At 35.9% G+C, this 21674-nt stretch overlaps 1 protein-coding gene across 2 annotated transcripts; it reads right to left on the bottom strand.

Moving 5' to 3' along the window:
• Positions 1 to 7241: 7241 nt before the first annotated feature.
• SOCS6 (suppressor of cytokine signaling 6) lies at positions 7242 to 21657 on the bottom strand. 2 transcript variants are annotated; one of them, XM_087931021.1, is made up of 3 exons: positions 20798 to 21310; positions 19876 to 20021; positions 7242 to 9064 (listed from the first exon to the last, which is right to left on the bottom strand). In XM_087931021.1, exon 3 carries the CDS (start codon positions 8927 to 8929, stop codon positions 7328 to 7330), a length of 1602 nt encoding a protein of 533 aa, XP_087787147.1. In that variant the 5' UTR covers positions 8930 to 9064; positions 19876 to 20021; positions 20798 to 21310; the 3' UTR covers positions 7242 to 7327. The 2 variants fall into 2 exon arrangements, with proteins under 2 accessions (XP_087787147.1, XP_026555234.1); XM_026699449.2 differs by lacking the exon at positions 19876 to 20021 and having other exon boundaries at positions 20798 to 21657.
• Between the last annotated feature and the right edge of the window lie 17 nt (positions 21658 to 21674).

Genomic DNA, 21674 nt, shown 5'->3' on the forward strand with positions numbered 1-21674 from the left:
AATCATATAGACAAAATCATATGCCATGTCCCCACTAAAATACCCTTTTAAATTGGTTTAAAAAGAAATTTACAGGTTCAGCATTATGCTGGATCTTGGATTATTCAAACAGAAGGAATAAGTGGAACAAAATAGGCATGATTGCCTATTTTTACACAAAAATGTTATTTCTGTGCTTTTGGTACCAACAAGGGATGTGAACAGAGGAAGCCATCCTCAAAAAGCACTTAAGACAAATTGGAGTTGCTCCATATTGGACTGCATCCATTCCCACAGCACTGGGGCAACTTCTCAACTTTATCTTGCTTTGTAATTTAACTCTGAAGCAGGAATATGAAGGTTTCCAAAATGTGGATACAACCTCTAGATGTCAGTAAAGTAAAACTCAAAAGCTGAAAATCCAGTGTTTTGTTTGCTTGTTTATTTGTAATAAATGCATTCTAAAGTTTGTACACTACTATGTTGGCACAGTTACTCAGTTGCATTTGGATTCCTTTCTGGGTTCCTTTTTTCCCTTTAAGCTTGCTTAGTCTTTTCAGCGCTTTTCCTCATTTTGTTGGATTTTATTTAGCAAAGTTTTTATGCTCAAATTCTGTTTGGGAGCAGCAATTTTCCAGCAAACTGGTTTTGTTCAGACCTTCTCCAGACAATTGCTCCTTAAACAAGGAGCAAGTGTGCATGATAGTAGTTTGTTCAGCCTTTTCCGTTTCAAAGAGGAGCTTAAAATGGTTGCTAAGTCAAAAGTTAGTGTAACAAGACAAAGCAATTTTGAAATTTTAATTTGAGGCAATTCTCAATAAATAGCAAGAGCCCTCAGACTTCCATACCGTTTTACAGTGCTTTACAGCCCCCTCTAAGTGATTTACAAAGTCAGCATATTGACCCCAACAATCTGGGTCTTCATTTTACTGATTTCAGAAGTATAAGCTTGAGTAAAATAAAACCAACTAAGAGCAAGGCCCTAACAAACTGAATTTGGCTCACGCACTGCAGAATCTCCATACTTTTCTTCTGGGGTTTTGTGAAACGACTTTATTTTGGGCATAATTTTAATGCCATCCAATTTTCCTAGGATACTAAGAATGCATAGAGGTTAAAACTCATTAAATAAACCCATTGTGAAGCAGAACCATTTTTTCCCTCACATTTATGGGAGGGAGAGGACTGGCCTATGCAATCTTTGACATTTCATTAAAATATCCACCAAAGATTTTTGTGAATGTTTTTTTTTATTTACATACTGTATCTAGAAGCAGATACATAAATTCTTATACAATTTTTTCAAAAAATGTGCAAGAAATTACTATAATCTTTTTAACAAACCAAAACACTTTTAAAATCAATGGACTTTGGATAATTCATTCTGTTGTGTGCTTAATACAAACAGTGCACACATTATTTAAACATACAGAAAAGTGTAAACTACAGCAATCTGGATTTTAAGTATTATTTTCATGGCACTCCACCACCACTATAAAATTTCCCCCCCCAATACACAGTAATACAAAATGTGATAAGAATTCCCCCTCCCACCCCATTGGCATAAAGAGTTTGGATCATTTTCCAAATACTTCAAACTTTACAGTATTTTTTTTTAAGGAACTATCCCAACTTTTGTCAACAAATGTTTCATTCACATTTTAGAACATTTAAAGTTTATAATAGTAATGATTGCTGATGTAATAATCTTTTAGCTTATTAAAAATTTCAGTTATGTGGCAGAAGTCCATTCCTTACTGGAATTCAGTCAATATATTGCTGGCATTTTTGTTTTATTTAACAATTCCAATATTTACATATTAAGAAATGCATTTCTCTGAAAAACAGCATGTTTTGTAAAATTCACCAATTAGGCTTCATAAGGAGATAAGCACCTTGATAAACAATAAAGATACCTGGGACTTTTTTTAAAAAAAATCCCATTCTTGGTTTTACAAGATTTTATCTCCAGAACTAAACATTGACCACAGGGTGGAGATAAATAACACTACATTTTAATCCCTTTTTCCAGAAGATCACCTAGGTAAAATTAGAGTATGTGATCATTATTCAAAACTTATATGGAAAAATATTTCTAAACATTCTCTGAATCTCCAGCTCTACTTCCTTCCTACCCAAGGATCTAGTACATTTAGGGGTAGTACTAAATTATCTGATAATAAATTTATTGATAATAGCTGAACCTGCATCCTCGAGCAATCCAATCTTAAAAAAACTGTTTTGTAAAAAGCAAGTACTATTTTTGCAGTTACAGATGTTAGGGAATAATATATTGAGATCTTCACTACTTTTAATTCCAATTCTACAATACATAAGATTTTCCATTGGAAAAAAAAAATCCCCACATCAAAGACCTGGATTTAGGTGAAACATCCTTTGAAGTTTATCACGATACTCTTTACAAGCTGTGTTACAAGATCCTTGAAATATGAAAACCATTGTTTTGGCTCTGTTCAGTGAATTCCTGTAAGACATTACGTCCAGTGCTGATGATCAGAAAAGGCATGAGCTGCATGTAAAAGCAGTCTTATACTTGAGTCTATAAAATTTATGGATTTAGTATGTGTGTTTGCCTCATGAATAGACAGTAAGAAGTATCCCTTTGTGTGATTTGGGGAAGTACTGAAACAAGTAACATTTGAGACTATGGTGCTCACTTTTTAATTCAATATTATTTTCTAACTTATTAAAGATAACTAGATAAGACAGATGCATCTCAGCAATACTGAAAATATCTGTTGTTCCCAACAGTTTAATCTATTAAAAATTTGGTTAATTTTTAAAGAAAGATTCTCTTATTTTTGAAATCAATCTGAATTCTTCTATCCAAGTGTGCATGTAGGCTGACTTGGCTGTTTACTTCTCTCACAATCTACAAAAATGAATCACTTTAGACTCTTTTTTTTTTTTACTGTAGTCCTCGTAATGTTTTTGTTTGTTGAATAGAGAAATGCCACCATAAAAGCAACTTTTATTATTGTCTTATTTTTATGATTAACTTTGTAATACAGTGATTTTTTTTATTTTTCTGCTAATATGCTGTAACCTTTTTTAAAAAAAATTACGTTACTAATGTTTTCCAATTGCATTTATTAACTTAAACTAGACTAACATGCAGGTTATGGAATTTTTTTAATTAATCAAATTTAAGTTTATATCAATACTGTCAGAATGGACTTGTCTCTTCTCTGAACATTTCAATAGTATAAAAACTTTCATAGAATCTAAATTTCTCAGTTACAAGAAATGTTAGGCAACTAAGGTTTTCCATCTTGAGGCTGCCCATTTTTCTTATATATAAACATTTCTTCTTAAAATTTACTAAATATAAACATGTAACAGCCTATGTGATCTCCACCATGAGCAGCGCATTTGCTCAAGTGATGTAATATTTGACAGAAAAATACCATTTCGTTGCAGCACTTTTTGTAAACTGGTATTTCCATGTTTCAGTAGTTGTTCTGAATTGTCACACTGGATGAGGGAGTACTCACTAACAGAAATAGATAGAAGAACAGAAAGCAACGTATAATTATGCATGGCAAAAGTTACGCACTTTCTACAATGGCTAAATAAGCAAGAGAAGGCAACTCACAATAAATTTTTGATGAAATTTTCAATCAAATAACAATTTGTTTAAGATAGTATAGGGTCTCCTGCTTGAGTAGGGGGTTGGACTAGAAGATCTCCAAGGTCCTTTCCAACTGTTTTTCTGTTCTGTTCCATACCACTTATTGACACACACAGAGATATACAGTAGACGTCTTAACTGGCACAATGAAGATTAGGATGTTCAAAGGAATTATCACTAGCTGTTTGTCTTACATCTTAAAGAGCTGCTGCCCAGAAGACCTAAGTGGATTTACTTCTCAAGTGTTTCTCAACCTTCTACCTAACCAATTGCTGCCCTAGCCAACCAAAGCAGAAAACAAAGATAGTATTGCCTTTGCTAGGTTGTCTCTTCATCAGCTTGGAAGAACAAAATAGATCTGCTCCTACTGATGTACAAAATTCCCTGAGCCAAATGCAGATGGCTCAAGGCTCATTCCTGCGGTTGGTTTTATTTGTTATTGTTCAGTGAATGAGGGATTAGTGCATGACATTGGCTGTAGCTATTCTAGTCCGGCTCTCTGGAAAATGATGGGCAGACAGAAAGGTTACAGAGGATACTAAAGAAGGACTTTCTCATTCACACGGCCATTTGTTAATATATGGTGTCTTTCCTAGTTCTATGTAATGAAAAAAAACTTGTTTGTTCTGTGAGGGATACAACTAGGCATGCAATACAAGAACGTATTTTAAATTTTAATGAACCGAAGATATAAAAAGATGGCAACAAATGTAGCAGCAGGTTCAGTGTCTACCATATAGCCGGAAATATGATTGGGCTATTAAAAATCTAAATATGGAATTGTAATACCATCATAGTCCCTCAAATCATTCTTCATTAAACACTGGGGACTTCAAAAACTTTTTGTCATAATATACATTAGTTACTCCAGAGAACTTTCTTCATCTACCACTAACTAAACAGTCCTTTATTTGACATATCCTAGAGACAAGGATTTTACTCTAACATGTACTTTCCTATTGTAGAAAAAAAATCCTTTTCTTCATTAGGTGAAACATGGTACCATCATATATCATTGTGCCTTTTATATATAAAATTTGTAATCTTGCTTGGGAGTAAAAATTAAGAAACAAAAATGAAGATTTTGCATAAATATCAGAATGGCAAAGACAAGATACACGCATATATAGAAAAAATTTGCCCAGGAATTTAAGAACAACTCTCTTTATATAATTTGTTTTTCAAAATTTATTATTCTGTAACTTGGTAAGAGAGCTGTTTTCCCCATCTATATCCCAGAGCAAAAGACAGACTTTGTCTCTGATACTCTCTTAAACAGTCTGATCTAAAAATAGGTTTTTTTAAAAAAATAGAAATTTAGCATATTGACTCACACAACCCAAGATGTCAGGCCACTGCAGCACCTTCATATATTAATAGTATAAATTCATTCAGAAAAAAACACAAAACAGGTAGAAGAAGCAAGAGTATACCCCAAAATAAAGATTTCTCAAAATTTCATCACCCTTTAAATGTTTTAATAATCAGCAAAATAATCATCAGTATTCAAATGAGAAAAATGCAAACAAAAGAAAGTCACATCGCAGTGGCACAAACTAATTTCTGTAACTTTAAAACCACACTCTCAAATTGCATGAATTTATTCAGAAATTTCAGAATACAGTTTCCTACTTAAGATTTTGGTTCACAGAAACTCTTATAAACATAAGAATACTTTGCTTCCACAGTATAATGTTCATCATGGAACAACTTGCAGAAATAGTCTTTTGACCACAAATATTTTTAAACAGACTGTAATTTCTTTATAAACCTATTGGCATTTTTTTCCTACAAAAACATACACAAAACAACACCATCAGACTTAAAGCCTACTGAAGGCAGTGGAGCCAATTAACATCAACTTTCCCCAATTTTTCATCAAAAGAGGTGAAGGCATTTATCAAGATTGGGTCCAGGCTGTAAAACAGCCTCATTTATAGGCCTTCCAATTCATTGGAAATTTCTCCTATGCAGACCCCACTAAAGTGAGAGAAAACAATATACTGAGGCTGTGGAAATCCTGTTGTTCCTGGCAGATTATCCCCTTACAAGTATCCAAAACTGTATGGATTTTCCTTTTTTTCGAATAAGAATTTGTAGAAATGAAAGTGGTAATGCACTTGAATATTTCCTATGGTGACTATTTTGCTACTTATTGTCACTGTCTTCAATTTTAAAATGTGCATTTTTATTTAAAGAATATTTGGGGGTTAATTTAGGTTCTGTTCACTTGCCAATTAAACTAAATTATAATAATGGCAAATTAATACTGAACAATACAGGAAAGCACATTTAAAACTGAGGACATATTCTATCAAAGTTAAGTACTTCTTAATCTTATCATTTTCCATGGGAAAAGATTATACATGTGGTTACCTCATCCAAGAAAATTAACAGAATTTAAATTCCTGTTGAGCTATTTAAGATCCAACTGTTGCAGTAATTACAGAATACAGCTCGTCCTGGACTTACGACCACAATTGGAATCAGAATTTCTGTTACTAAGCAAGGTTCTGCCCAATGTCATTATCTTTTTGCAACGGTTATTAAGAGAATCACTGCAGTTAAGTGAACCAGGTGGTCATTAACTGAATCTGGCTTCCCCCATGACTTTGCTTATCAAAAGCTAGCTGGGTAGGTCACAAATGGTGTTCACATGACCTCAGGATGCTCCAACTGTTGTGAATACATGCCAAACAACCGAATTTTGATCATGTGACCATGGGGCTGCTACAGTGGTACTAATGTCAAGGACCAGTTATAAGTCAGGATTTTCAGGGTCATAACTTCAAAGGGCTGCTTAACAAATGGTTGTAAGTTGAGAATTACCTGTATTTTTAAATTCAATGCTAATTTTTTTAAAATTTCAGTTGAGACAAATCTCAGTTTTGAAATTCCCTGAATAGTTTTATTTAAATCAGATTTCTATAATCCCTTCAAATATTTTTAAATGTTTAGCTTTTGTGTGAATATTATTGATGACTTCCAGTATTCATTTTACAGATATTTTTCAAAGGCGATTTTCAAATTTAAAAATGCTTAAGAATGAACAAAACAAATAAAGCAACATCTGCAATAATGGAACTGCTTAGGAGAAAGGAAGCTTTCAAAATGTATGATGCACAACTGTATTGGATCACATATTGCCTCCAACCTACAGTTATTTGTTTTTAATTAGATATTAGGGAATTGTTTTAAGCATGTATCCAAATTCGGTACACTAGAATATTTTACCCCAAACTTTTTTTAAATTAAGAACAGAACAAAAAAAAAAGACTATTTGAAAACGACAAAATATATCCCATCAAGTTTCAATTTTTTTTACTTATGGTTGAAAACACATGAAATGTGCTTCAAATGCATAAAAAATCACAGTGGATTAGCAGCAAAGGAGATAGGGAATTTAAGGACAATATTTATCATTCACATTGTGATTATTTTGCACACTGAATGAAAGATAGTTATTTTACTCTTCTAAAAAAAACCTTTGAGACCATTGTTTTAAAAAAGAAACTCCAAATATCCATTAAATTCAAAATGCATTACTCTTCTTTATGCACAAAAATGAAATTATGGCGGCAAAAACAAAAACAAAACTAGTAATAATTAAGTTTGTAAACTGTGTATCAACCACTCTTTTATTTATTTTTGTTGTTATTATTCCCAAAGTGCAAGCTGCAAGTTTTCCATAAGCCTTCAGTAGTGCTTTTCTTGTAAATAATCCTTCATTTTGTTTGGCAAAGGCAGTTTCTGGATCAGATCTATTCTGGTATACTGACGTATAACAAAGCGACACAGGTACTGCAAGGAGCGCACTTGCATGAAACGAGATACTGGATTGGTCAGTCTCACTGGGTAAGTTGTAGATCCAGGTAATCGAGATCTCGAATAGCAAAATGCACCATTTTCAGAGTCCCTAATCGAGTGTTCAATTAGATCAACTATAGAAGTATGTCCTTCCACATCGGGTTGTTCATAAAAGCTAAACCTACCATTTGAATGCTCAATTCTAGTATGAAGTGTTTTACCATGAGAACGGAAACTCAGACTCAAAAGGTAACGGTCGTCAGAACTATCTCGCACAAGAAATGAACCGTCAGGAACATTAGCTAATTTTCCCTCTGCTTCCCATCGTGTAATTGGACCCCAGTACCATCCTTGTTTTGCCAATTTTTTAAGTTCTTCTGTAAGACTTGTTACAACCATTGGGCCACTATTTTGTACAGAATCATAGACTCTTGCAACTCCTGGTGCAGAGTTAGGATCAAAATTCAAATGGCAGCGCATACTTTCAGCCACATGGACATCTGTGCCATTCAGGCTGTTAAAGTTCCTTTGGATTTGATTATTCTGTATTGGAGGTAGCAATGGTGAGAGTGGGGGAACATCATTAACTCTTGGACTTTGCAACATGATTCCTGTTGTACCAATCAATAAACCGTTTACTGCTTGGTCCACAAAGATATCCGGAGCAACTACTACGTCTTCATTCACTGAACCCTCTTCTTCATGAAATGTACTACTACCCATTTGAGAAGAAACAGTTGAAACCTCCATGGGTGAGGAACTATCCAGACAGTAACTACGTGATCCTTCCAAAGGATACATTCCCTCATCTAAAGGCACAGTGTACTGAATGTAGTCCTGAGGCATAAGTCCAATAACTACAGGCACATGTTCATCAATATGAAGATGCAAATCTCCATTCTGAGATTCTGTACTTTTGAATGCACTGTTTTGTTCATGGAACCTGCTGTCTGGCTGCAAGTCATGGAAATCTTTGCGCACACCATTCAGTGCAGGGCTCGGGCTTGAAGAGTGGACCAAGGCCTTTACTTTCACTTCCATTTTTATACATGTTTCTTCGGAGTTTGTTGGCCGAAGGGGCCATGGTGTTGGACTATAGTGGTGGTTTCGGAGGGATGTGGACCGAAGAGGTCGTTGAGCTCTTACATCTTTGAAAGTTATTGGTGCAGAAGAAGAAGAAAAAGTATCTTCATCAGCAGAGCTCACGGATGGCGTGCTGCCCTTTCCACCTTTTTGCTTCTGTTTTGCTGAAAGTCGTCTTTTTAATGTACCCATTAAACTTTCACTCTTTGATCTGTTTTTGCCACCTTTCTCATCTTCGCTGTTGATGTCACAGCTAGCCAAATCTTTACCATAACAGCTAGCAAACAAGGAGTCATCATTTCCAAAATCATTTAATGATGGCTGTGCAACTACAACAAAGTCACTGTCATCTTTGCTTTTATTTAAGTTAAAAGATTTACGAATGGTCTTCAGACTAATTTTCTTCATTATGAAATGCAGCAATTCTGGTAGGGATTTTGTTTATTCTCGAGTGTACCAGAGATCTGTCCCTAAAACATATGAAGCCGATGCTTCCACATTGACGCGTCTTATCCAGACTCATTAACTTGCAAGAGCCATTTCCTGAAAACAGAAAAATAAACAAACAATAAATTTCATGTGGGACATGATCTGTAAAGAAATCTGAATAACTAAAATATAAACTAACAAAATCAGTACAGCAGAGTTAATATCAACATTATTATCGATCAATAAGTGGCTAATTTATTGAGCACAGTTTATTTCATATATTATGTTAAGCTTTGTTCTGTTGGTTTATTCTTTGTATCTCATATTTTGGGTTAGGATACATTAATTGTCATTAAACTGTACATTCACATATTTCATAGCTATTCTTTTGCATCATTTTTCTTCTACTTCCATTAACTTTAATACTATTGTGCTAAAATAACCAAACTGGCAAATCTCAGTTAGTGCCTGTCCAATAAATTGAATTTAAAAATATGCTATTTCTTATTATAATCTGAAAGAAGATAACCATTCTGTGGTTCTGTGATTCATTCTGTTTCAGCTACTCATTAAATTTGGCAAGCATTTTCTGTAATCATCCAAAACTGAAGAGGCTTATGGTTAAAAGCATTAGCCTATAATTTGTTTGTATGTCCAAGCTGATAGGCATGTGGATCTCACACAAGGCCTCTCGAAGAAAAAACGAGGCAAAGAATAAAGTCCAATAACAAAAAGAAAATGCAACTTGATGATTGACAATTTTGCTTCCAAGAAGCAAATTACGGCACCTTACACAAGCTCTCTTTTTCATGTCCAACTGCCATGTTCTTTGTAATAATGTAGAGATATGCAGTAATACAAACTGTAGAAAATATATTAAAGGAACACTGTACATTAATTAATACAAACCCAAACCAAATCACACTATGTATCCAAAATTCTAAGACATCTATTATCCTGGCTTCAGACCCTTTTTCTATATACAGATAGTCCTCGACTTACAACAGTTTGCTTAGTCACCATTTGAAGTTATACCAGCACTAAAAAAAAAAGACTTATGGCTGTTTTTCACAGTTATGACCATCACGTTTACATTTGGATGCTTGCCAATTGGTTCATACTTATGACGGTTGCTGTGTCCCTGGATCATGTGATCACTGTTTGTGATCTTTTGACAAACAAAGTTGATGGGAGATTCAATTAAAAACCATGTTACTAATTTAATAACTGCAGCGGTTCACTCGTAAAATGGGGCAAAACCCACTTAAGAAATTTCTTACTTAGCAACATAAATGTTGTGCTCAATTGTGGTCATAAATTGAGGGCTATCTATATAACCTTGCTAACCACAGCGTGTCCCTCCAATGTATTCTAAAACAAGATATTGAGAAGGGATTACATCATTATGAAATGTGTTATTGCTTGTAAAGAAGTAGCAGTCATGGAGATAAAAGATTTGATTACAGTATGTAGGAAGAAGATTAATACTTTTTCTTTGTGCCAGGCTCCTTTTGAAAACTTCCTTCTCAAAGCTCGTATTGTGTCAGGAGAAAAAAAAGTAGCTATTGATACAGCTTTCCTTCTGCATGAAAAGCTTTAGGGGAAAAGGCTGACAAGTCAAGGCATGGCATGGTGTTAAAAACTGACTTCCTTTTTTATTATTATCATCAACCATTTTAGAGTTGCCATTTCTTTTTAAATATACAAGTCTTGTGAAACATAAATGAAACATGTCTCATGTGATCCAGTTTAACCCTGAAAAAAATCAAGAAGGTTCCGAAACGGCAGAACATTCCTGAAAAAGGAAGAACATTTGAAAAGAAAGAATAGGATATATGCAAGTGTGTAGCTCACATTAATCCTAAAGTAAAAACCTTATTGCTGAACAATTAACTAAAATGGAGATTGATTTCAAAAAGCTAAATGGGGTCAGATCCTATTAGTACTTAAACAAGATACTATCATAAAAATCAGGGCTAAGAAATTACAGAAGGAATAATTGCAGAGACACGTGGGGTTTTTTTTAACAACATGCAAGTAGTTTTTTATTTATAGCTTTCATTTAACAATGAAGTTACAATGGCCTTAGAAAAAGTGACTTATAAGCCATCCTCAAAGTTTCAACCACTGCACAGCTCCACAACCACACGATCATAATTCAGTTGGGACCTAGCTCATATTTACAACAGTTGTCCCAAAGATGCTTTTTCAGGAGGCAACCAGGCAACTGGAGAAAGTCCAGTTGCCTCCTGAAAAAGCACCTTTGGGACAACCATAATGGTTGTCTGGATGATTGAGAATCTCTACAGACATTTACAACAGTTGCAGCATTTTGTGATTGTGGGATTGTCGTTTGCAACCTTCCCAACCAGCTTCCAATAAGCAAAGTCAATTAAAGAAACTAGTTTTCACTGAATGACATTATTTACTTAACAACCATTGTAATTCATTTAATGGTAAAACAGTCTTAAAAATCAGGTCTGGTTACATGATGAATTACTTAATGACTTTTATCGCTTAGTGATCGAAATTCCAATTATGGTGTTAAGTTGGGAATTATCTCTACTCACTAAACTGCTTGAGAATAGAAGTAGATCAGTTGTGTCCTTCGTAGTGTTAATAAACTAATCTGGTAGTAATGAAAACAAATTTTAAGATCCCCAATTACTCATATTGAAGAGCTGAACTTATGAAAGAGAGAGAGAGAGAGAGAGAGAGAGTTCTTTTTTTTTTAACTGACTAAATGGTTTTTTTTAAAAAAAGCTGTTTCAAAATGGAAAAATAAATGTTCAGGGATTAAACCATGGTCACCAGTCAAGCTCAACCTGAAAAAGACTCTTCAAATTTTCTAAATATAGCAGTAAAGAGGTAAACTATGATCAGAGTTCGTAAATTCTCATCACAAGTTCTTTAACATTTCTGTTAACTACACTACTATGGTAAAATCTTGAATTAACAGACCAAACAGGGATATCTGATGTTCCATTAATGCAAGGATGTCAAATTGGTGGCCCACGGGCCAGATGCGTCACATGCAGGCCTTGGCCACTCCAGCTCCAGAGAAAAAAATGTCGTGATAGTCACATAATGGCAATGTGACACCACTAGTTTGACACCCATGCATTAATCCATTAAATCATGGATATGTGAGCCAGTGAGTGAAATATAGTTTACATGTTACTAATTTATTGCATTAGAGCATCTCCCTCCTATACCATATCTGAGATTTTAATGCTAAGTCAAAGAATCTTCCTTGGGATATTAGTTTTACTGCAATTGTGCAAATTAATTTAATGAATATAGAAAATACCAAACTGATTTCTAATTCAATTCACAGTGTGAACCACAATATGAGATACATACACTTATCTTATTTCTTTAATGGCTCTAAAATGACCCAAGAGCAAGTATTTGCTATAGAATTATCTGCAGAGCAACCTTGTATATATATGCCAGGAAATTTGGATAATCTCTGAGAGACAATGCCATGTAAGTAATTTCAGCTCTAATCCAAAACCACTGATAGTAAAAACAAGCAAACAAACAAACCTATAGTAATTGGATTTGGCTTTCTCCTTGCAACTATCAGCTTACACATTTAGTATATAACTTAGTAAATAAATTAAGATCTTAATGATTTTCCAAGTATGCCTAAATGAAAACTGCATGCTTGTATTAAACTGAAATGACTTAGCTGTTAAATGAGACTAGCTACATTAGAAAAAAAAATTCAATGCTTTCCTGTTTTAAATTCAGTGCAGTGATGGTGAAAAATATCAAATACAAAACTTCCAGAAATTTTCAGGAAAATCTTCATGGGTTAGAAAAAATTATCAACTTTCATATAATCAATAATAGAAAACAAATCTGGGTTGCCTATCATACTAAACTGGTTTACGCAAGGGGTCAGCAAACATTTCAGATTCTTTGGCTACCATTAGTCATTCCCATATTGTGGCCTAGATGATTTTAAAACAATTCCCCCAAAATCTGCAAGAATATTCAAAATTCTGCAAATCCCATTCTGAGTTTATGCAAGCTTTCAGAAAATAGATGGAATGCTGGAGTGGTCATGCAATAGGTTGCAGTTCTCATGGGAGTTTAGGCACATTTACTGTTTCAGTTTTATAAAATATTTTAAGATACATGCATACATGCATACATACATACATAGTGTGCTCATTTGTGACAAGCAACATTGTGCAAAACAGAGAAAAGAGTAGAAAACAATAAGCAAGATGAATTAAATACATGAGGTAAGAAAAAGGATATACAGCTAGAGCTATCAAACCAATTTGTTGTAGTTCTCCATATCTTCCTATCTCTGCAAACCATCCTTGCTCCCAATATACTGCAGGTACTGTTAGCTGTGGGTTGCAGGTAAAATGTGGCTAAGATCTCATGAGAACTACAATTCTCATGAGAACTAAAGGATATTACAACTGATGCAGTGACTCATAAGCAAAGTACAGATTTGAATCTATGAAAATTAGTGAGTAATTGATGGACAACTCTTTGTTCCTCTTCCATTCACTTGTTTTTATTCTTACCCATCTTTAGCTCTAGAAGACTAAGAGCTTAGTGTGTTTCCCTATGGAAACACAAGCTATTCAGAAATGCAAGCTACTATCTTTAAAAAAGAAAAATTCAAGCGGCCTTAATTTCTAAGAACATCATCTTAAACAGAGAACTCAGAGAAGAAATAAACAATCTGGTTCTCTTAGAAGTGTAGGAACTCTCAGAGTTTCTAACTGCTAATGCCGCTGTGTTATCAGTCAAAATCAGGATGCTTAGATTGCACTAGAATTAACTGATTAAAAATTATATTTTTAAACACAGTGCAACATATCTGCATAAATTATTGCTATTATTTAAAAATTATAACTTATGTGTGTAAAGCCATCAGCATTTAAACATTTATTAATCAAATTTATATAGCTCCCCCATCTCACAAGATGTGACTCTGGGAAATCTACAATAATCAATAAAAAGAATATTTTATGTATATTAAAAAACCATTTAAGAATAGAAAAATCAGCATTAAAATGGAAATGATTATATATATATATATATATACATACACACATACATATATATATACACATACACACACATATACACATATATATCTATATACACACATACATACATACATACACACACACACACACATATGAATGATGTGGCACGACCACGAACTCGAAACCAAACAGCAGGATCACAGCTCACCAGCTCAAATCCCCCAGCAACTAAGACTAACCTGAGCACAACCAAGCCCCCACCCGAAGAGAACACATCTCCAGCCAATCAGAACACGGCCAACCCCCCCCAACCAATCAGAACACAGCCAAACCTCCAACCAATGAGAACACACCCCCACCCAATCAGAAAACAGCCAAGCCCACACCCAATCAAGTCACACCCCACTAGCAGTTAAAAGGAAGAAGCAGCTGCAAGCTCACATCACTCTGAGAAGCACAGAGCCAAAGACACAAGCCTGAAGATGATGAATGAGACTTCATCGAAACGTTGCCTAGATACTTCCAATCTTATGAGGGAGAAAACCCAAATAACCAAAGATCCACATACAAATACTCGCGAGAACCTCAGAAAATATATATATATATATATATATATATATATGTATGTATGTATGTATGTATGTATGTATGTATATGTATATGCATATGCATATGCATATGCATATGCATATGCATGTATGTATGCATGCATGCATGCAGGTTTTGGCATGTTCCGGTCTTTTCCCGTGTAAGATTGAGAGTATCTTGGCAACGTTTCGATGAGGTCCCTCTCGCCATCTTAGGCTGGTGCTTTTGGCCTGAAGATGGTGAGTGGGACCTCGTTGAAACGAACATGCCAAAACTTGCATACCTGTACCCGTGAAAATCTATGAAAATAAATATATAAATATATATATCCCTCCCTCATTGGAAACATGAGGCCTGATAGCATAATCACGTCTTGAGGGATTTCCACAACAGGGTGGAGCTACCCAAATGTCCAGAGTGAAAAATGCTCCAAAAGGTGAGAGTTACAGGCAGAGAAAGTATGCTACCTGGGACTCGCAAAATGTAGGTACCTAGCAGCAATACCCTTTCTGCCAGATCTAATGGGCCAGGCTGATAGAACTGGAAGGAGATGGTCCCTCAAATAATCCAGTCTTATGGTGCAAAAGACTTTAAGGATTAAAACCGTTAAAAGTGCCTTGGATCTGGAAGCAAACTGGTAACCAATGTAGCTCACAGACATGGAACAGACATGTACTATGAGCTGTCCTAGGAGCACACATAACTGCCTGTCTCACGGGTTCACTATCTGCAATCTTCTTTGCTGGCTTGTCCAGAAAGCAAATGGGGAAGTTGGCAGGGATGGTTACATGCTGCTACTCCAAGGTCCCTTCCAGAAGGGACTGTTATTCTGTTATCTGCAAAGAGGACACCGTCTCATCTTTAGGGGCTGGATACCAAGTGGAGCTGCAGAAAGGACTGGGATCCCAAAGAAGGCTAAGAAAATACCATAGTTCTTGTGATAGTTTGATAGGCCCTTTCTCCAAATTGCATCATGAGCTTTCTAATGATTGCAAGAACCTGCCTGCAGCACAGTACAAGAAGGTCTCACTAGCAAGGCCATTCTCACATTGGTTGGGAATGTCTATAGCTGCATAAAAAAAGGCAACAGTAGGCAGATCTGGTTATGGTGAGGCAGGGAAAGAGCCCAGGTCTCCCAGCATGGTGAGGCATGGAGAGGGCTTAAACACCATTTCACTCATGGAGATTTTGGTTACAATTGTGGCCGTAACTTGAGCACCACCTATATATTCTAGGAAATGCAATGTTGCATTTTTATCATTCCAGCAGCTCTGATTTAGTTAAAATACATTATCCTGCAATCTAGTAACTAATGCTTGTAGAGTTGCTAATAAAATTGTAGATGTTAGTAAGCATCTAGAAAATTTGTATTTTAAGTGCCTTATGAATAATTAAATAAATCAGGAAGAACTTTTCTTGGCAAATGGAATTTATGATCTTGTAGTATGCTTAACTGCATGGTACCTTTGAATGACTTTCTATATTTCACCGAACTATAGTTTACAATATTTCTTACCATTAATAATGGCAATTTGTAGTAAGCACTGGAAACAGCCTATTTTTATTTTACATATATAAGTATTAATTATAGTTTATAAAGATTTTTTTAAAAAATATCAAGCTTCTAAAGCAGTAGAACACACACACACACAAAAGTACACATTATTTTAGTGTTCAATTTCTCCATAGCTTTTTTCTATTACTTAAATTCCATACTTGTCACATGCAGAATCAAAACAATTGCAATGCTTATATTCCCTTCTATTCAAAAAGCTGAGACACAAAGGTAACTTTTAACTTCCAGTTTATCATTTTGCAAGTGAAATACCTTGGTCCTTAATGATCACAGATCAAGGACCACACCTAGAAGTTTCTATTAGTTCACATACAATTGGCTTTTATATATTAAGCTGTGAATATCCAAATAATTAAGTAATCAAACAATATACATGCAGTACTCTTTAAAGGCTTATGAATCCGTTTTCCCCAAAGAAGAAAAAGAGATTATTTAACATATGCCTCCTCCCTGGAACATCTTTAGCTCTATAATACACAGGAACAGGGTGCTTGAATTAAAGGTAACACAGATTTTATCAAATCCTTTTGTTGATCACAAGAAGAAAAAAGTTACGGAACTCTGTTCTTGCATCATTTATTATGTAGAAACGTATCAGTAGGAGGATATAATATTGCTAGACTGGTCTTCCTTGTACTTATTTGACTCAAAATTATGGCTCCCACTCAATTAAGCTACTTATAGCAACTTCATAGCTATAAAATTATTACTCTCCTACTTTTTAGTTTGAAATGTTTTCACAGCAACAATTCTTTTATTATTTGAATAAAGTATCAAAGTATTTACCTGCCCAAAGTTCAAAGGGATGCATTTTATGAATAACACAATTGCCTTAGTTCAACAAATGATTATTTCTTTTAATTAGCTCAACATAAGTATACTATGTTAAAATAGAATAGAATAGAATTCTTTATTGGCCATGTGTGGTTGGACACACAAAGAATTTGTCTTGGTGCAAATACTCTCAGTATACGTCATACATTTGTCACTCGATAGCACTTACATGACACTAGCTACCTTTCCCTTTAAGGTAATTTTATTGTTTGATGTTACTATAAACATTACATATATTGATAGTGGCTGACCTTGAAAAAGATAAGCCTTGAACTTGATTAGTTCTTGGATTGAAAACCACAAAGAAATCTAGGACAGTAGAATATAGTAGGCTGGATGGTTAAACAGATCAATAGCAAATCATTAACTTAGTGTTGCCAAGAAACCACCTAGATCTGCCCATGTAGTCACCATGGATTGAGCCTGACTCCAGGAAAACTGTACCTTAACTTACTTCAATTAAAATGCTTGTTGAATAATTCACCAATAATTTGTTTTATAGCATATCAACTTATTTTCCAGACAAATCATTTCCTTGAAGTGCCATTTCAGTAAGGTTTTGATAAAATTAGACTGATTCTACATCCACATCAAAAGTGATTTCTACATCTCATTATTTCATGATATAAGTAAACGAGAAATATGAAACACATTGAGTATACTTAAGTCTATTTCTGAAGCAATTCTACCTATGCCCAATAAAATATTCTCTGAAGAAAGTTCATATAGAACAGTACAACTAGAAAAAAGATTTGCCAGTAACATTTAGGAAGGCCATTGGCTGCATCTTAAGTTTTCTGCTACTTCAATAAAGAAGGGTAAAAATTATTAATCTATAATTCTAAATTTACTACATGAAACATTGGAAACACTTAATACTAAACTTAAATAGCATTCTACTAACAATATTATACAAATATTATAGCATTAAAGTTTAGCTTTTTCTGAAAGGTAAGTATATTACAGGTTTTTTTATTTTTACAATTATTCTACGATTGTCAGCATTATTTAGTTGCTTTGTTTCTTCAAATTAACCATTAAAAGAACTGAGAAAATATGTCCAATTACTAAAATGTACGAGAGAACAGGAATTTAGGAAGAAAAAAACTGAAAGTTTACATAAAAGTCCTTTGGGACTGTGGTGTAGTATAAAAACATTTAATAAATAATAAATGCATAAATAAATGCAGACGAAGAAAAAGCAATTCATATATATCACTATAAATCATGATAGTAGTGAGAAAGTGATATATAGAACAGAATGCTCATTTTTGCTAAATGCAGGAAGTGTAAGAAAAGGTGAGAGAAACTAATTCTGAAGGCAGGCAGCATACAACTGCTATTCAGGAAAGAAAGTATATATTATGAAAAGAAATCCAAGTGCACTTTTAGCATCTTTTTAGATAACTTTACCAGGTAATAAAGAGACAACTGTCATTCTGGTTTTTTTTTTTTTTGAAGAGAACTGAAACTACTTTTTGTAACTGGAAAAAAATACGTTTCCTCTCTTTATGCTCATATGTAGCTTTTGGGTGCGCCACTTGTGCTGACCTTGTGCAACATCACAGGAAATCAGGACTTTTTGCTAACCAAAATTATCCAAAGTTGTTTTTAAGTTATTTTAAATTTTACTTTTTAAATGAATCAATTTCTATGTCCCACCAATAGGAGAACCTTACCCAGTATTTAAGAACAAAGTAAGGATGAAATTAATCACCACCACTTTACTTTTGCATAAATTCATAAATTCTGAATTTTATCCAGTCTTTCCATCTTTGAACTGTATGAAAATAAAAAGACAACTAGGCTACCCATGATGCAACAAAAGATACCCTACATATGTCATAGAAACAGAATGGGAAAAATTCTCACTGCAGTTTTCTGTGTCTTGCTGCCTCCCATACTTACTAAATTGTAAGGGCCATGCTAACTGGACTAGAAACAGTAAGATGAAGAATCTATGTTAAACATTAAAAACCAAAATCTGATCATGAAGTTATCTGGAACTGTTTCTTAGAATTGCGTGGGCCACAAGTGGATGAGTTTGTTTAAAATATTGACACAGTTTTGTTTTTAAAAATATTTAAACTTATTTAAATATTAATGGAAGCAAAGTATCAATTCCAGTACTAGTTTTAAAAGTTAACTAAAATCTGTATTGTATAATTTGTATGCTTACAATAGTAACGTAAGTCAAATTATTTCAAAGTAATAGGTAAGAAAAGTATTAATTATAATTGTAAGCACAAGATATATGTACCCAGTAGACACACGGTTTGAAACGAAAGATGGAATTATTGTAAATAAAAAACTTCTTCAAAAAAATAATAATTTCAGAGTAATTATTAGAATGTAGAGATGAATCGGGGCAATGTATAGTATTCAGATTGCAAACACTCCTGCCCTAAAATATTTATATGTTCACATTATTGTTATTAGGTTTAGCTGCACAGAGAAATGAAGCAAGAAGCTAAACAAGATCTAAGTTATGTTCTATATAGACCATTTTATACATAACTCTCGCCATACTATTTTTGTTTCACTAGAGGCCTTCCTCCTTTGGTAAAATTACACCAGCACATGAACTTTGATACATGAAATGTTTTATGAATTGTTTTCAATTTTATATAAAGGCGAACATGAGGGTAGGGGAGGAGTTTCAGTAAAAATGGAAATACAACTTTAAGGATCATCTTCTATGTATTTTATGCATGATGTTTACACAAAGAAAATAATATAGTTTCACTGAATTTTGTATCATTTGGTACACCACCAGCCTTACAGCCAACTGTCTCAACTAACAAGTTAAATATACTTTTTCAAGATGGAAGTGAGCGACAGATGATGTGCTGTTAATGAATGTTTACTTCAGAGAGATCACTGGGCTCTGATTGTAAGAGGCCTACCTTAGAACAAAATTAATTGTCTAGATTTCATTGTTTCTGATGTGCCAAAGAAGAAAGGAGGCTGGCATGGGGATTCACAGTAGGAGTTCTTCAGATCCTTCCACCATCAATCTCCAGCTTGTTCCCTGTTCTTTTCCCTTTTCCCCCTGCAGTTCAAAGAGGGTTCTCAAAACTAATAACAAGAGCTAAAAGCACACAGCAGTTCTTTTTTTTTCCCCCTCTTTTCTTTGGCGCCCATACGAGTGCCTGGAACTTGAGAGGGTGGAGGAAGGAACATCAGGATGATGTTGAAAAGACAACCCCCCCCCTCCCCAAAAAAGTGCTTATTAGGCGAGCACGAAGTTTATAAGCCAGACTTTTCCAGGTGGCCCCAAACTCCAAAGGGAATCCAATCCCACCTCTTAGGGGGTGATCCAATTCTTTATGGCCCCGGCGCAGCCACCCTGCTGATTTTGGCTAGGGGCGGAGGGGGAGGGGTAGATGTTAGGAAGGTGGAGGCTGCATCACGGAGCCGGGATAAAACTGCAGGACGGTCCCCTTTCCCTTGGATGACTACGCTGCGCCTCCTCGTCCCCTCGCAGGCGCCAGCGAAGCTCTTTTTTAAAAAAAAAAAAAATCTCTCTTTTTCTCTCTCTCTCCTTCTCCTTCTCCTTCCCAGGCCTCGGCTGTGTAGTTGCAAGCCCCCGACAGAACAAAAGGGGGACGACCGGGGCTGAGCAGGGATGGGCGAACTGAGGCCGAGTCAGGCCAAGCAGGAAGACTTCCACGCTGGAGGCCGTCGCTTGGCTTCATCGGGGCCTGAACTGCGCCCCCCCCTCCCCCGCCAATCAACCGAGGCCCGGATTCCCTTTCTTGCACCGCACGAGCGCGCGGCTCTCGGACCGGAGGCGTAAGAACAGGAACCGCGCAGAAGGCGACTCACCGAAGGCAGCCAAACGCTGCTGCTGGTGGTGGCGGCCGTCGTAATGAGCCGAGTCCAGGCCGGCCGGGCTCAAGCGCCGGCTCCGCCTCCGCCAAGCTCCCTTCTCGTCGGTCGCCGCTACTTCCTCCTCCTCCTCCTCCTCCTCTCGCTGCTGCTGCTCCAGGCGTTGCAGTTTCCCCCCGCCTCCTCGTCCTCCTTCCTCCTCCTGCGCCCTCCGTCTCCGCAGGGGCGCGAGGGGGGATAGCGAAGGCGCTACCGCCGCCGTCAGTTCACGTACGAGAAAAGCTGCTTCTTCACACGCGCCTGCCGTCGCAGGGCTGAAACGATTGGAGTCCAGGCCGGCCGTCTCCCTTTCGCTTGCTTGTTGTTTCGCCGTCCGAGTGACACCTGACCGCATTCCTTACAGCCCCCCCACCCCACCCTCCACAGTCCCTCTGATGCCCCGCTTGGCCTCAGAGGCTTGCCTTTTTCTTTTCGGTTAGTTTTACCGCTTTCGAGCAGCTTCGTTTCACTCCCCACCTCAACGCAACTGCCGTGCAACCTTAACTGGGCAAAACATGCCGTCTACTGTTCGGTGTTCTTTCCTCAGTTAAGAGTTGAGACTTCGTCCGACGCTGCCCGTGAAAGGGCAGGCGTATCTCTAGAAGACGCACAGTACTCCATTCCTGTCTATGCGTGTCAAAGCCCCTAACATTTCAAGGGGGGTTTACGCCCTTTGCCAATCTTCTCTGGAAATAATAAAAGTACGCCTTTCTAGCGGTTTCCCCTGCAAGTCAAGAAACGACCGTTTCACATCTGGGCGAATTGACAGGATTGCAAAATGTTTTTGTAAACTATTAGTTTTTTGATGGAACGCATCATGCATAGTTACACATGA

Source organism: Pseudonaja textilis, chromosome 3 (genome assembly GCF_049901715.1).
Source record: "Pseudonaja textilis isolate UNSWEBS1 chromosome 3, rPseTex1.2, whole genome shotgun sequence".
Lineage (NCBI taxonomy): Eukaryota > Metazoa > Chordata > Lepidosauria > Squamata > Elapidae > Pseudonaja > Pseudonaja textilis.